Source organism: Copadichromis virginalis, linkage group LG11, assembly GCF_057382275.1.
Source record: "Copadichromis virginalis isolate Kocher_CV1m ecotype Utaka linkage group LG11, C_Virginalis_male_GT1.1, whole genome shotgun sequence".
Taxonomy (NCBI): Eukaryota; Metazoa; Chordata; class Actinopteri; order Cichliformes; family Cichlidae; genus Copadichromis; species Copadichromis virginalis.
In genome coordinates, this window is record NC_140628.1 from 36,634,142 (window position 1) to 36,647,871 (window position 13,730).

General features: G+C 39.7%; 1 protein-coding gene across 7 annotated transcripts; it reads right to left on the reverse strand.

Annotated features, from left to right (window-relative positions):
- Nucleotides 1-512: 512 nt before the first annotated feature.
- brd2b (bromodomain containing 2b) lies at nt 513-13,730 on the reverse strand. Of its 7 annotated transcripts, none has more exons than XM_085472235.1 (12): nt 13,570-13,730; nt 11,025-11,313; nt 10,570-10,719; nt 9,429-9,573; nt 9,002-9,165; nt 6,886-7,386; nt 6,565-6,693; nt 6,199-6,432; nt 5,836-6,086; nt 5,340-5,656; nt 3,523-3,648; nt 513-2,121 (listed from the first exon to the last, which is right to left on the reverse strand). In XM_085472235.1, exons 1-12 carry the CDS (start codon nt 13,599-13,601, stop codon nt 1,991-1,993), a joined length of 2,469 nt encoding a protein of 822 aa, XP_085328361.1. In that variant the 5' UTR covers nt 13,602-13,730; the 3' UTR covers nt 513-1,990. The 7 variants fall into 7 exon arrangements, with proteins under 7 accessions (XP_085328361.1, XP_085328362.1, XP_085328363.1 ...); XM_085472236.1 differs by having other exon boundaries at nt 10,582-10,719; nt 13,570-13,729; XM_085472237.1 differs by having other exon boundaries at nt 6,187-6,432; nt 10,582-10,719; nt 13,570-13,729.

Consider the following 13,730-nt stretch of genomic DNA (forward strand, 5'->3'; position numbering starts at 1 on the left):
GGTAAAATATCAAGTCTTTTCAAGTAAACCGGTTCAAGTCCAATTCAAGTCCCAAGTCATTGGTGTAAAAGTCCAAGTCAAGTCACAAGTCTTACAACATTTTTTCAAGTCAAGTCTAAAGTCATAAAATTAATGACTCGAGTCTGACTCGAGTCCAAGTCATGTGACTCGAGTCCACACCTCTGGTTCACAGCCCACATGGGGCCATTAATCTTGTTATGCTGTCACACAAATATGCTCTTAACCTGTTCATCACCCAAACCAATGCTCTCTAAACATGAAGCCACACTGCTGCTCACTGATTGTCGCATCGCTTAACAAAATAAATAATAAAATATTTATGAATAAAATTAATCTTTATATTATTAATAAAATTTAATAAAAAAATTAATAAAAATTAATAAAATATAATAAATAATACAAAATTAAACCTTTCTGGTTTGTCTGATCAACTTTATCCATATGCAGTTATTGCAGCTGCGTAACACGCTTCAAAGCAAAACTCCCACATCTCACATTTGTTCTACAGAAGTTCTTTTTAATAAACACCTGTCAAATGAAAGGTTTGCTTCTGAGAGGCAGCATGTGAATCCTCTTCAGAAAACAACCAAGACAACTAACTGGAATGAGAGATAACATGTTTTTTTCTTAAAAATAAAAAATAAAAAAAGCAAAAAGGGTAACTGGGAGGGGAAAAAGGAGACCAAACAGCAGAAATACATTAGTTTGTGCAACAGCAAATACAGCTGAATTATATACAAGCATATCTTTACTGAACATTCATCAACAGCTTCAACTATGCATGTACAATGAGGGCTCTCCTATCGGTTTACAGGAAAAGTGTTGTTTTCAGCTTGAGTTTAATCAGTCACTATTTGTTCCAGTCAGCGCTGAGCAGCCAGTGTTTTCAAGTGCTACAGAGGTCTGCAAGAAATGGTAATGCAATACTTCAGATGTTCAGGAAATTAATATGGAAATTAGAAACTGTAACATGATAACATTCAGCAGCTTGCTTTCAGCTCAGAAATAGACGGACACTCGAGTTACTGTTTGATGTAATGAAGGATGAAAACGTCAAAGTAAGTTGTAAGAAATGAGTTCAGCTTGAGACGTGTTTATAAGACTTGTCGGTCTTAAAATAGCTGGTGGCTTTTTAGGAGAACAGTGCAGCCACAAAACTCTGTACAAATTTAATGAATATCTATCTTAGCTGCTAAACTTTATTTATAGTACATTAAACTGTTACTCTATATTGTACTAAAACAGACTGCAGCATTAATGTTATTGTTAAACTGAGAACTTATGTAAACATAACAGAGAAATCTAAATCTCAAACTGACCTGAATATGGAAGATCCCATAGCATGCTTTGAAATGCAGCTCAGGATGCCAGATCTGTCAACAGTATTGGATTTCTCCAAATATTGTAACCGTTATGAACAATCATTAAGGCTGAGTCTAGGGGTTCATCTAAAATTGTTAGAAAAGCAAGGCTTGAGACCAAAAGGTTGCTGGTTTCAATTCCAGTAACATCTGAGGATATGTGGGTGGGAGGAGAAAACAAATAAAATATGACGCTCTTCCATTCTTTCACCAAAAGGAGACAGTGTAAGGCCAGCCAAACAGATTTTTCAGTCAGGCCCGTCTTTCCACATCAATTTTTTTTAATTATTACTCCACCTCCCTCTTCAGGGATCCCCATAAAAATCTTCTTTATAAAAGAAACATAAATTTGTACAAGTATTTACAAAGGGAAGGAAGGGGAGAACAAGGCATTTAGTGTTTGGGTTCTACAATAATCCACAAAGACATTGTTCCACATCCCTCAATCCAACATTCAAAACATTACAGGATTACAGGAGTCCATTTGGAGTGTTTTTTGTTGCAGTGTTCAATCTCAGCCAACTATCGCTTCAGGGCGTGATGTGTCCTGGGCCAGCCCAAGTCCCTGAGACATTAGCGTTTGACTTCTTAGTTTTTTGCTAACAATCTCAACTCGAGTCTGAATCACTGCTGTCTGAGGAAGAGGATGAGGAGGAGGAAGAGGACGAGTCTGAGCTGGAGCTGCTTCCGCTGAGGCGTGATGGCTGGGCGTGAGTCTCCACTGCACTCGGCTTTTCCACTGAGGAGAAAATAGCAAACAGAACAATGTTTAATGGATGCACCTGTACAAAAAGGAAGAAAGCACTGAAGTGTTTCTCTCAGCGTCTTTGCCAAAACAGCCCATACGTGCAAAACCTCACATTTCATCTGGTTTTTACAGACAATTCTGCTTCTACAAACAGTCTAGTGATGGAGAGTGTGAACCACTGGAGCCAAAGTTTCCTAAAACAAAAGAATAGCTCATTTATAGCCAGATGTGATATAATGGCCAGGGGATAACATGTAAACAGAAGTTAAAACTGCAACTCAAATACACACAGGGTAGAAAGACTGATAAACTCCAGGGGCCTGATGCATAAAACTCTAGATTCACAACTTAATCTGTGTAAACACAGAAATAGTATCTTCTTTCCATCTAAAGCCAGCTGTACACATTGTGCTCTTTTGCAAATCAAAAGAGGAAAAACCTTAAGATGTACAGCCTTAAATATAGTCTAAACGTCACCATAACAGGCTTGAATCACTCTAGAAAGTGTGCACACGGTTTAAAAAGGTATGTTTTAGCTCAACACTTTCTAAATCCCTGCTTGTGTGGGGGCACAGGCGCACACATGTCTAATACTATGCATCCCGCTTCAGCACACAATCATGGTGTTTAAATACTTTGCCATTTTTCTCGCTCATTCTGATCTACACTCCTGGTTTAATCCCTCCCTGCTACTAATGCATTTACAGGCCGATGAATGTTCTTACTCTTCATACAATCTTTAAGCAGCAGGAGAGAAGAAGATACTTTAATGAAATTCAATTTTCAATTCAATTGTATTTATATAGCACTATATCACAACAACAGTTGCCTGTTATTGTAAGGTTAAAACCCTAAAATAATAAAGAAAACCCCTACGAGTGTTTCTCAAATAAAAGCCCATTATGGTATGCAGATAAGTGAAACAAAAGCCCTGTCCACACTTTAAAGAAATAAACAAACTGGTTTTCTAATGATCAGCAAAAGTCTCAGACACCTTCACACACATGAGGCATTCCATATTATTATGATGGCTTACTGTAGATTTACACAACCAAAACACATTTACATCTCAGAGGGATTTTTAAGGTAGTTTGTTACCAAGTATAGCATTATATGAAAAGACTGTCCTGACTATACAAACTAGAACACAAGTCAAATCCAACCGTTCTGTCTCTCCCAATTTAGAGTCACTATTTAACCTAACATGCATGTCTGGTGTACTTGAGGGAACTCGCACAGGGAGCAAAGGCCAACTCTACACTTGAAACGCTGTGCCATCTTCGCTGAATTATTGAAGTGCACAGTATTTGAGTAACGTAGAGAATCTGTAAGCTGCTCTGAAAACCAGACATGTTTGCATCCACACAGAAATGTGATGATGTGAGAGCTTACCTTTAGGTTTCGTGGGTTTCTTGACTGAATTGAGTTGTCCGCTGACATCTTGCAGCCTCCTCTCTAGCTCCCTCCTCTTCTCCAAGGTCAGCTCCTCTTTAGACTTGCCAATGCTGCCTTTCTTTGCTGCTGCAATATAAGATGATAAAAAGGTTGTTACAGAGCTGGGGACCAAACAGAAATACAGTGGTAAGTATACTGTGTTACACCATTTCTAAGTCAGTACTGAGTAGTGTCAAGTTAAATACAGAGATTAAATTTCTTGCTCTCTTTACTAATTTTAAGTAGCAGCTTAGTAGTGCTACGCTGAGCTCTGCAGTCATATCTACATGCTGTAGTTGTGACCAGTCACCAGGGGGCAGCGTCAAATATTTGAAGAAACTATCAACTTTAGCTACTTCTATTCACTTTGTTGGTGCTTTAGCTTAGCATCTGCTGCAGAGAGAAGTTATAACATACAAAGAAATGATTTGTAGTGAAATTAAGACTTTCAGTCTCAAGTCTGTCTCCATAGACTCTGGCCTTTACCCGTCAGGTTTTCATTCTGTGTAGCCAAAGAGCTAATCAAATACACGTCAACTCAGAACTTAATGTCAAGAGGAAACCTAGCCTCTCTGTCACTGACAGACATGAAGGAGGGCGCTAGATAGAAAGATTTGAGTGGAACACCGAGGTGATGTGGTTAAACTGTTAAACTAAACTAAACTACATGCCTGTCAGATAGGCGTAATCCTCTGCTACAGTTTTATTTCTCTTGTCAGTCCAGTCAGGGAAATATTACACACTATTGTCATGAAAACCAGATATTTTTGTGCAGGAAAACTGTTATTTTTCCTGCATTAAAACTAGTGTACAATCGTTTCCAAGTCCAAACTTAGATGGCACCGATTAAGGTTCTTAATTTTTTTTTTTTTTTTTTTTTTTTTTTTTTAAATATACATAATCTTTTCTATATATCAACTTATGTATCATTTGTTGTTAAGCACCAACCACTATGAACGCTCTTTACAGATGTTGGATGCTGTTTATCATGGAGCACTGAGATTCATCACAGGATGTAAAACTCTTGCCAACCATTGTACTTCATACTCTTTGGTTAACTGGCGTTCACTGTCCACCCACAGACTGTTGCATTAGTACATTTTCAGTCATAAATCAGTAATTTGTTTACTACAAGTGTATCTAACTTACTATGTGTCACCTGAACAGAGAATCTAGAGCCTACGCTCACAAGCTTTTATTACATTCATTACAAAAAAAAAAAAAACAAAAAAAAAAAAAAAACCAACTACTAGGTTCTTGTTTTTGATGTCAAAAACTTGTTTAGTTACAGCAGTACAATACATACTGGGTTTAGAAATGCAGAGGCAGAAAGTATCCACTCAGCCTTGTAAAGCCTCTTTCCAAGAATTTGATTATATCAACTGTGAGAGCCAGTATACGGTTAACTTTCAGGAATCAAAAGCATTTGTGCCATTTAACCTCAACACTGGATCAGGTTGTTTGACTTTGGGAAGTGAAGGGGCATTTGGACGCAGACGCTATCAGCCCTTAATAAGAATATATAATTGCCCTCCGTGTGTGGCTGCATGAGTCAAAACTACAGGTTCTTTCTTCAGCATCAACTTTACTCTCCAAGTTTAACAGTCTATTTTTTCCTACATAAGATGTACTTAGCCATTACAGACTTTAACATATGTCACATGTTAGGTACTGATAGTAGGTTCTGATACTCAATAACTTGTCAATTACAAAAACATCCAAGATATTGCTAAACAGGAATATGCTGGCGCTGTCTTGGTGGTCATTTTATCTACCTTGTTCAGCATACGGCTTACGGGGCTTCTTCCTCAGACATGTCATCACGTAGCGCTCGAGCTCTTTCAGTGTGGATGGTTTGAGTGTTTCAAAGTCAATCTCAATCTCCTCAGGGTTGGTGTCCCTCAGTGAGGGCTCCCTGGACTGTATGATGTGGACCACACGACCCAGCTTCTCGCCTGGTAACTTGTTGATGTCGAGGCTTAGCTGGCGCTTCTCATCGTATGACATGGGCACGATCTCTTCCTCTTCCTCCGAGTCATAGTGTGGTAACATGGAAGTGGCAAGTTGAGGGTAGAAAGGCTTCTTTGAAGTCCTGAAATAACAGAAGAAGAGCACAGCTATCAGCTGTTTTGCATTCAAAACATTTAACTGGTTGAACAGTATAATTATTTGTTTCACTAAACCCCAAAAAGGAAGTATGATGAAGATGAGATCAAGTTTAAAAAAAAAAAAAAAAAAACACTGGTGTGGTGGTTCACTCTTTATACTAACTTGCTGTTCTTGTTACTCTTCTTCCCCTGGCTTTTCTTGGCCTGGGAGCCACCTGCTTTGGCAGATTTGCTCTTCAACTTGCTGGGCATCTTCCATTCCTCAGAGCCTGCTCTGCTTCGGACTCCTCGATTTCGCTTCTCCAGCTTTTTCTTTTTCTTCTTCTCCTTTTTGTCCTTTTTGTCCTTTTTCTTTTTGGGCTTGACGATGGGGCCTTGGGAGAGAGCAGCTAGCTGCTCGTGCACGGCTCGGAGCTGAGAAAAATATACAAATTAAAGACATTTTTGTTTCCACATTTAGTTTGATGCAACAAACACCCTCCAATACCTCAATAGTAGCTACTCAATATCTTACTTGTGTGCACACCTGGTCCTGTAATTCAGCCAAGCGATGTGCTCGCTCCTCCTCGCTGTCTGAGCTTGGGCTGCTCTCACTCTCCTCACTCTCGCTGCTAGGCTCACTCTCAGAGGTGGAGGAAGATGAGGAGGATGAGGAGGAGGAAGATGATGAAGAGGATGTTTGATGCCCACTCATGGACATGGCTGTGTGCTCCATGTGTGGTTCATCTGGCATCTTGGCAAAACGGAACTCAAAGACATCCTGAGACATGGGGGAAAAAAAAGAAAAAAAAAAAAGTTAAATGGTAAGAAAGGAGGAAAGTGAGTAATAAAGTAGCAAATATAACTGAAGAAGCCTCTGTGAGGGCGCCTGGTCCATGTAACTGCTGCTCACCTGTAGTTTCCGTGCCATCCCCACAACATCGTGATCAGGTGGATTGTACTTGTAGCAGTTTGAGAACATCAGTCTAACATCACTGGCAAACTGTTGAGCATCTCTGTACTCACGACAGTCCATCTTCCTCTGATTGTAAAAAACAGGAATTGGACATTTATTAGATTTTAATAGAAGATTTTTTTTTTCCCCACTGCATTTTACATTCACATTTAAAATCCTTCCCCCTTCTGTGTTTTATCATTTCAACATGGTATGTTTAGTAAAAAGAAATATTACTATTATAGTACTGCGAGCACACTTTCACGCATTCGAAGTCACCTTGATGGTGCTGAGGTCCATAGGACACTTGATGATATCGTGATAGTCATGAAGTCCGAGTGCAGCTGCATCCACAGGTGTGTAGAAAGGCCATGCATACGCAGCATGTTTCTTTGATAACATGTCCTTCAGCAGCCCACTGCAGTACCTCAGCTGCGGGCTGAGTTTTCCCTTCCTTGAGGGCTGAGGTTGAACAGAATCGGGCAAGTCCTTCTTGGGGGGTTTGATGGGGCGTCCGCTGCCAACTCTGCGTCCAGTGCCAGCCATCATTGGCTGGAGCAGGACAGGGCCTCCAGGACTCCTGACGAGCCCAATCCCAGGTGGGGTCTCCAAGCTTATGCTTCCCATTGAGGAGACCGTGTGCATGGACGTGTCATGGATTTGACCCCCGTGTCCCCCTTTCCCCAAGCCCACCATGTGCGGCGTTCCTGACATGCCCACAGTAGTGAAGCCCATGGTAGAGGGTGTGGTGGTATCTGCTTTGCGTTTTACACCTTTCTTCTATAGAAAGAAAAAGTTGGAAATTGTTGTGATCACTTTATTATGGCTTTGTTACACGGTTTATAATCCTCACAACTGAAATACTAAATCTTTAACAAAGGACAGTTTACTTTCACATTTAGTGCTGTTAAAAAAGAACTTAAGTGTTTCAACTAGAGATGGACCGATCCGATATTACGTATCGGTATCGGTCCGATACTGACCTAAATTACTGGATCGGATATCGGAGAAAAATAAAAAATGTAATCCGATCCATTAAATATCACGAAAGCACCTCACAAAACTTGCAACACGCCGTAACTCCCCTCAGAACGTTAGCAGTCGGAGCAGTATGCATCACGTGATAGAGCAGCTGTGGCATGCCGGACCTGTCGGTGGTCTGGATAGCATGTGGAGCTTCGCTAGCAACCTGGCATTTCATCTCCGACAAAGTTATCCCGAGAGAAGTAAAGCAAGTGTGTAAGTCCATCTCTGAATGTTTGTAAAGCATTCCTGCCTTAAGCTTAACAAGCGATATATGGAGCGACTGCCTCTTCTTGCTGCTACTTCAATCGTGAAACTGCTTAAATGATCAGCTGATCGGCTTTTCTGTCGCGAGTCCGTCTCTCTTGTTTGTTTTTGGCCCACTTTGCACCAGAAAGAGGAAACCAGCGGCTGAACAACAGCAGAACGTTTAAGCTTGATAAGCTGTTGTTAGAATTTATTTAATATTACTTTCTACTCCAGGATCTTTTTCTACGTAGCTGACGCTGGTAACTGTGCAGGGGCGGATCTAGCAAAGTTTAGCCAGGGGGGCCGATAGGGCATGAACAGGGAAAAGGGGGCACAAAGACATACTTTTCTTTCTTATTCTCATTTAAAATGTCTAGCTTTTAATAAATAATTATCTGACACCCAAAGTTTTAATTTGATGTAAAATGAATAGAAGTCAATTACTGTATATAGTGACTATTAAGTCTAATATATACCCTAGTAAGCTATAGTACTTTTTCCTTTGGGAAGGTACCATCTGTGCAGTCTGCAATTTTGTTGAAGAAAGATGTTGAATCTATTTAATATTTCTTGAAAAATAATTGATTTCTGTGCATTTTTTTTCACACTGCATCAAATTAAGGTTGATTACGTCGATTAAGCATCATGAGGTGGAGCGTGAGGGGTGGTTCCTTATTTTTTATTTATTTATTTTTGTTGTTGCTGGGAGTTGGAACCCTATTAGTTAGGTTGCTTAATATTTACGCTAAGTACTCTTTAAAATACCAGAATAGGGAGGATGGTGTAGGTCTAAGTTTATTAGATTGATCAGTATTGCTGAACTATGAAATATTTTTTTTGTATACAGGTATAACAGAATAGCTTTAGTGTAGTTGTTGTTTTAAACTTGAGTATGAACTTGCAGACTTGCAAAATGCAGCAAGATATTTTAAAAAACAGTTTTGTTGATTAAAAAACACTATATCGGATTCATATCGGTATCGGCAGATATCCAAATTTATGATATCGGTATCGGTATCGGACATAAAAAAGTGGTATCGTGCCATCTCTAGTTTCAACATCGATTTTGCATGCTAAAATCTAGATATGCAAATTTTTCTAATCAGCATTCTGTCTTACATACCTTGGTTGTGGGCTGTGTAGGAGGCAAACCCATAATGTTAGCTGGTGGCAGGCTTTTAGTTAGCACAGTCTGGGGAGAGTTGGCCAGCATGGAATCCCCCGTGTCTGAGGATGAGGGGGAGTAGGCTGACTGGGACACTGCTGGCACCTGCTGAGCCCTTGAAGCTGGTAGATAAAGAATATTAAATTTAAGAGTTGCAATTCAGCTACACAACAACACCACCTCAATCATAAATGTTGCTTTCATAATGCCTTCCTGCTTGTAAATAAATACATCTTAACATCTTTAATTGCCAAAATATGGCTCAATCAAATTTGCATATCTAAGTAGAAGAACCGATAAGCAAGCAGACTAACGATTCTGAAGAATTCGACTACCAGGAACCAGTTCTTGGTAGAACCGGTTCTCGATTTCCATCCCTACTTACCAGAAGATTTACGACCTCTTCCCCTGCTGTTTTTGTTCCGAGGAGCTGGAGGAGGAAGTTCAACTTCCTCTTCGGGCATCTGGGCCACCTTCTGAAGAAAAATCTTCTCTAGGGATTGGGCCATCAGCACAATGTCATCTGTTGGCTAACCAGGGAGAAAAAAAAAAAAAAAAAAAAAAAAAAAGCAACACATGAGCACAAATAATATATAAGTACTATTTTTTGCATAAATGTCATTTCAGTTTAACAATAAAGGTTTTGTATTTTTTTTGTATATTTGTTAACAGACTGACAGGAACATTCATGCAATTTTAAAAACATCCCTTTTGATTGTTATGTGTAAATAGATCAAACAGATAATTACAGATTCTTGAAAAGAATTTCCTAAGATTAGTGCTTACATTTCATAAATAATAATATAAACTAAACCACTGTTTTCCCACATAAAGATGTTAACAATCACCATAGAAATCCCAGGCTAAGACACTTCATATGGTTATCTACGAGACAACTTAATGCAAAATGTAAGTTTGTATAATCATTGAAATGATCTGTTACACACAAGCCATTGCTTAATTTACATATCTAGGTTGAGTTGAATCTGCTTTGCAAAATTATTTACATGTAGCACATTTCTGCAGTCATTAGGCCTTTTGTCTTTCACTTTAAAATTTTCCCTTGCTTCCCTTAAGTTATGCTGAGGAGCACATGTAGTACATGTTCTCTTGCTATGAAGAATAGCAGAGAAATCACAGGGCATTTTGTGTAAAGTAAAGGGAAAGGGTGAAGGGTTAAAAAAAAAAAAAAAAAAATAGCCTCTAAAATTTCTGTGCCTCTGCTTGGATCATTAACAAAAATACACACAACTTTGGTCAAGTCATTTAAAAAAAACAAACAAAAAAACAAACAAAAACAAACACCAAATCTTGCTAGATTTCCCCACTGGTTTGCTAGAAATCATTAAACACTGTACTTTAACACTTATTTTTTCACTCTGAGCTGACAAAACACAGTTCTACGCCTGCTCAGTGTAAGATCACTGTGTTAATAAATGCAATCCAAAGGGAATGCTAGCTTGTGAGAAAGGAACAAATATCAATTAAAATGGAATAAATAACATGGATAAAAATGTGTTTTTTACCTTTTGACCTACCTTGTTGTAGATGTAGCAGTTGGTGAACATTGTGTTGAAGTCCTGTATGCACTCACATGCACTACGGTAGAAGTTATTTTCCAAGCGTTTCTTAATGGTCCCCATGTCCATGGGTTGTTTGATAATTTTATGGTAATCCTTGGGGAAAAAAATGCATTTTTTTTTAATTAATAACTTTTTAATTTATGGCTCTACAGAAATACCAATCCCACTTGTTTACTTGTTAAAGTGTGGACACCTTTTCCATAATGGTCCCAAGATGTTAAAAATATGTTTTAAAAAACCCCCAAAAAACCTGAGATACAATCATCTATTAACAAACCAGAAAGGATCATTTATAATAGCCAAAAAATAATACAGAATATTGGATATTTATCTCAGCATCTGGAAGTAGACACATTCAAACTCCGAGTGGTTTATCAAAGCACTTGGATTCAACCCACCGGCAGGTTAAGCTTGTAGGCATCCACGGGCTCCTGAAAAGGCCAGGCAAAGTGGTGCCTCCAAAGAGACTTCATCAGGGTCTTCTGGAGGTACTGCAGCTGGTTTGTCATGCGGCCTGGTCGGGTAGGATCCTTCACTGGGGGCTGTGGAGGGGCAGGGGGACCCTGGGGCATTGTGTGGGGTAGGGAGGGGCTCTCAAAGTCCTCATACAGCAGGGAGGGCTTACGAATGCGTTTTCCCGAGCTTGTGTGTTGGTCCATCATACCACCGGACAACCCAACCAGAGAGCTGGAGTGAGGAAGATGTAAAAGCACAGGAGAAGAATTAATGACAATGATTAAAAAAAATTTAAAAATTTAAAAAAGAGACCCTGCATCCACATTACAAGGAAAAGAAGGAAAGAAATGCTACCTTAATACCTCATGTGGAAAAAGCTGGCTGGCTGTAAATAAACTTTTAAGGTGGGAGAGGATAAAGAAGAAAAATATAAGACACCCCCCCCCCCAATGGTTATCTAGGAAACCAGGATTTCATCTATAGGTTGCAACTTTTAGCACTGCCATGGGAGCCATGACTGTCCTATAAGAATGCTGCTGATAAGGCAATAAAGTCAATGTCATGTAATATGCAATTCAGCAAGAAACATACAGGCAGTCTGGATAATCTTCAGAAGTTTGGGTTCAGTTTCTTTGATGATGATGTCTATGTTTTGACCGTTTCACTGTTGCACTTTATCAAGTTGTAACAGAGAAACTACTAAAAAGTATAAGAGTTGTACTTAGCTAGATAAATCTTATAAACAATAGCCTCAAAGTCAAACAACAGTGACACGCTAGATAAGTACTTATAAACATGATTATCTTTTCCAGATAAAATGTTTCCTCTGGTTTTCCCCACACACAAAGGAATAAATGGAGGATATGCCAATCAATGCCTTACACAAGCACTGTGGTCTCCCCTGGAGATGCACCATAATAAACAGGGCAGAGAACAAATTCCCCCATGGGCCTTAAGAGAGTTAATTAAAAAGAAAGCAATCTTTTTGAGATATCAGCATCTCTGCAAGTTATGATCTCCAGTTTGGATGTAGTCCAACAACACCACGTTCCATAAAGAGCACTTTTCAATGCACCATGCGATGACAGAGGTCACCTAGTTCATGTAGTTAAAGGACACAGAAAGTCGGTCCTTTCTCACCTCCATCTGAGCACCACAGCTTAATACACACATGCCCTACTGACACACAAACAATGGCTAAGCCGATGAGCCGGTTTTCTACATCAAACAGAATACAAGCAGCACAAATAACTACTAAACAGCATTAAGGGTGCCGAAAAAAAGGAATTTGCAGAGTAGTAAACATAAGAACTTTTCTATTTCCAGGCAAATGTTTTAAGCTCTACTTACTTTAGTGTTTTGAAGCATTTAACAATTAGATGGAAAAAAAAAACATCCAAATATACATCCAATAACACACACAGAGAACAAAAACATTCAGAATTGCTGTTTTACTGAAAGCATTTTAAAACTTAACGTGCTTTTCTCCAAATTAGTTCTGAACACAAGATTATGTGAAAGAAAATCTACCTAAAGTCGCAACATTTGTGCAAAAACACAAACACCGTTTAATTATCAACTTGGCTCCATGTGACTATTATGGCTTTAGTGTTTGAACCTGCATTTAACCAGCTTCTGTTTTTACTAAACAGAGACAAATTAGCGTAGGCTGAACAACCCGTCGTTATTATTTAGTCAAACTGATCAAAGACTCCTAGTCCACCAGCTGCTGATCGCGTGGTTGGACGCCCCGCCCTCGCTGTTTGTAAACACTTCTTCACAACGACAGAAGCCAATATCTGACGACCATAAGGGGTCCAAAAAGACACAAACGCCACATTTATTAAAGAGCACTGCTCGGAAAAGAATTTTTAAAAATTTTGATAAAACCCTCGGGCCATCAGGCAATTTCAGCCATTTTGCCACAGTCTCAGGGCGTTTGTTCACCAGCACAGAAGCTGCGAGCTGGAAGCTAAGCTTGCGAGCTAGCGGAGACAGACTGCAACAGCGCTTTATAAATATAACAATACACCTGGGACTGCCAAGCTGCAGTTAAGCAGAGGTTGTGTGTGGGGGGAAAGGGGAACAGTGGACGGGTTATTTATAACTAGTTTTCTTATATGATATTGTTTTACATTAGCGACAGCAGGTTGCATGAGCAATGAATGACACGACAGACAGACAGCCGGCGGGGAGCACCAGGCTGACCTAGCCGATGGAGATGCAGCTGTCATTTGCCTGCTAATTAGAAGCTAAACGCTAAAGAAAACGGAAATATAGGCTCCACAAAACCGGTGTGCAAATATTAAGATTCAGAGGACTGTATCATAAGACTGGCTGACGAGGTAGCGCTGTTTTGCTACTCGGAGGCTAACGGTAACGTCACCGTAGCAACAATGTGGTTTTTATTATATAATTCCCATCCTCACGCGGACTACAAAGCCCAGCAAATGTCCTCAGTTTGACCCGAAACACTGCGGACATTACCTGTCGTGAGGTGGGTTGACGGCGGCTTCCATTGGGGTGAGGGCGGAGTGTTGTTACGATCCAATTTTTCGCCGCTGTTGACGCTGCACTTCCACAAAACGCTCAGCGACCAACTCCGCAATGAAATGGCGACTAAGCGCTTCCGCTTGACCCTATATAAA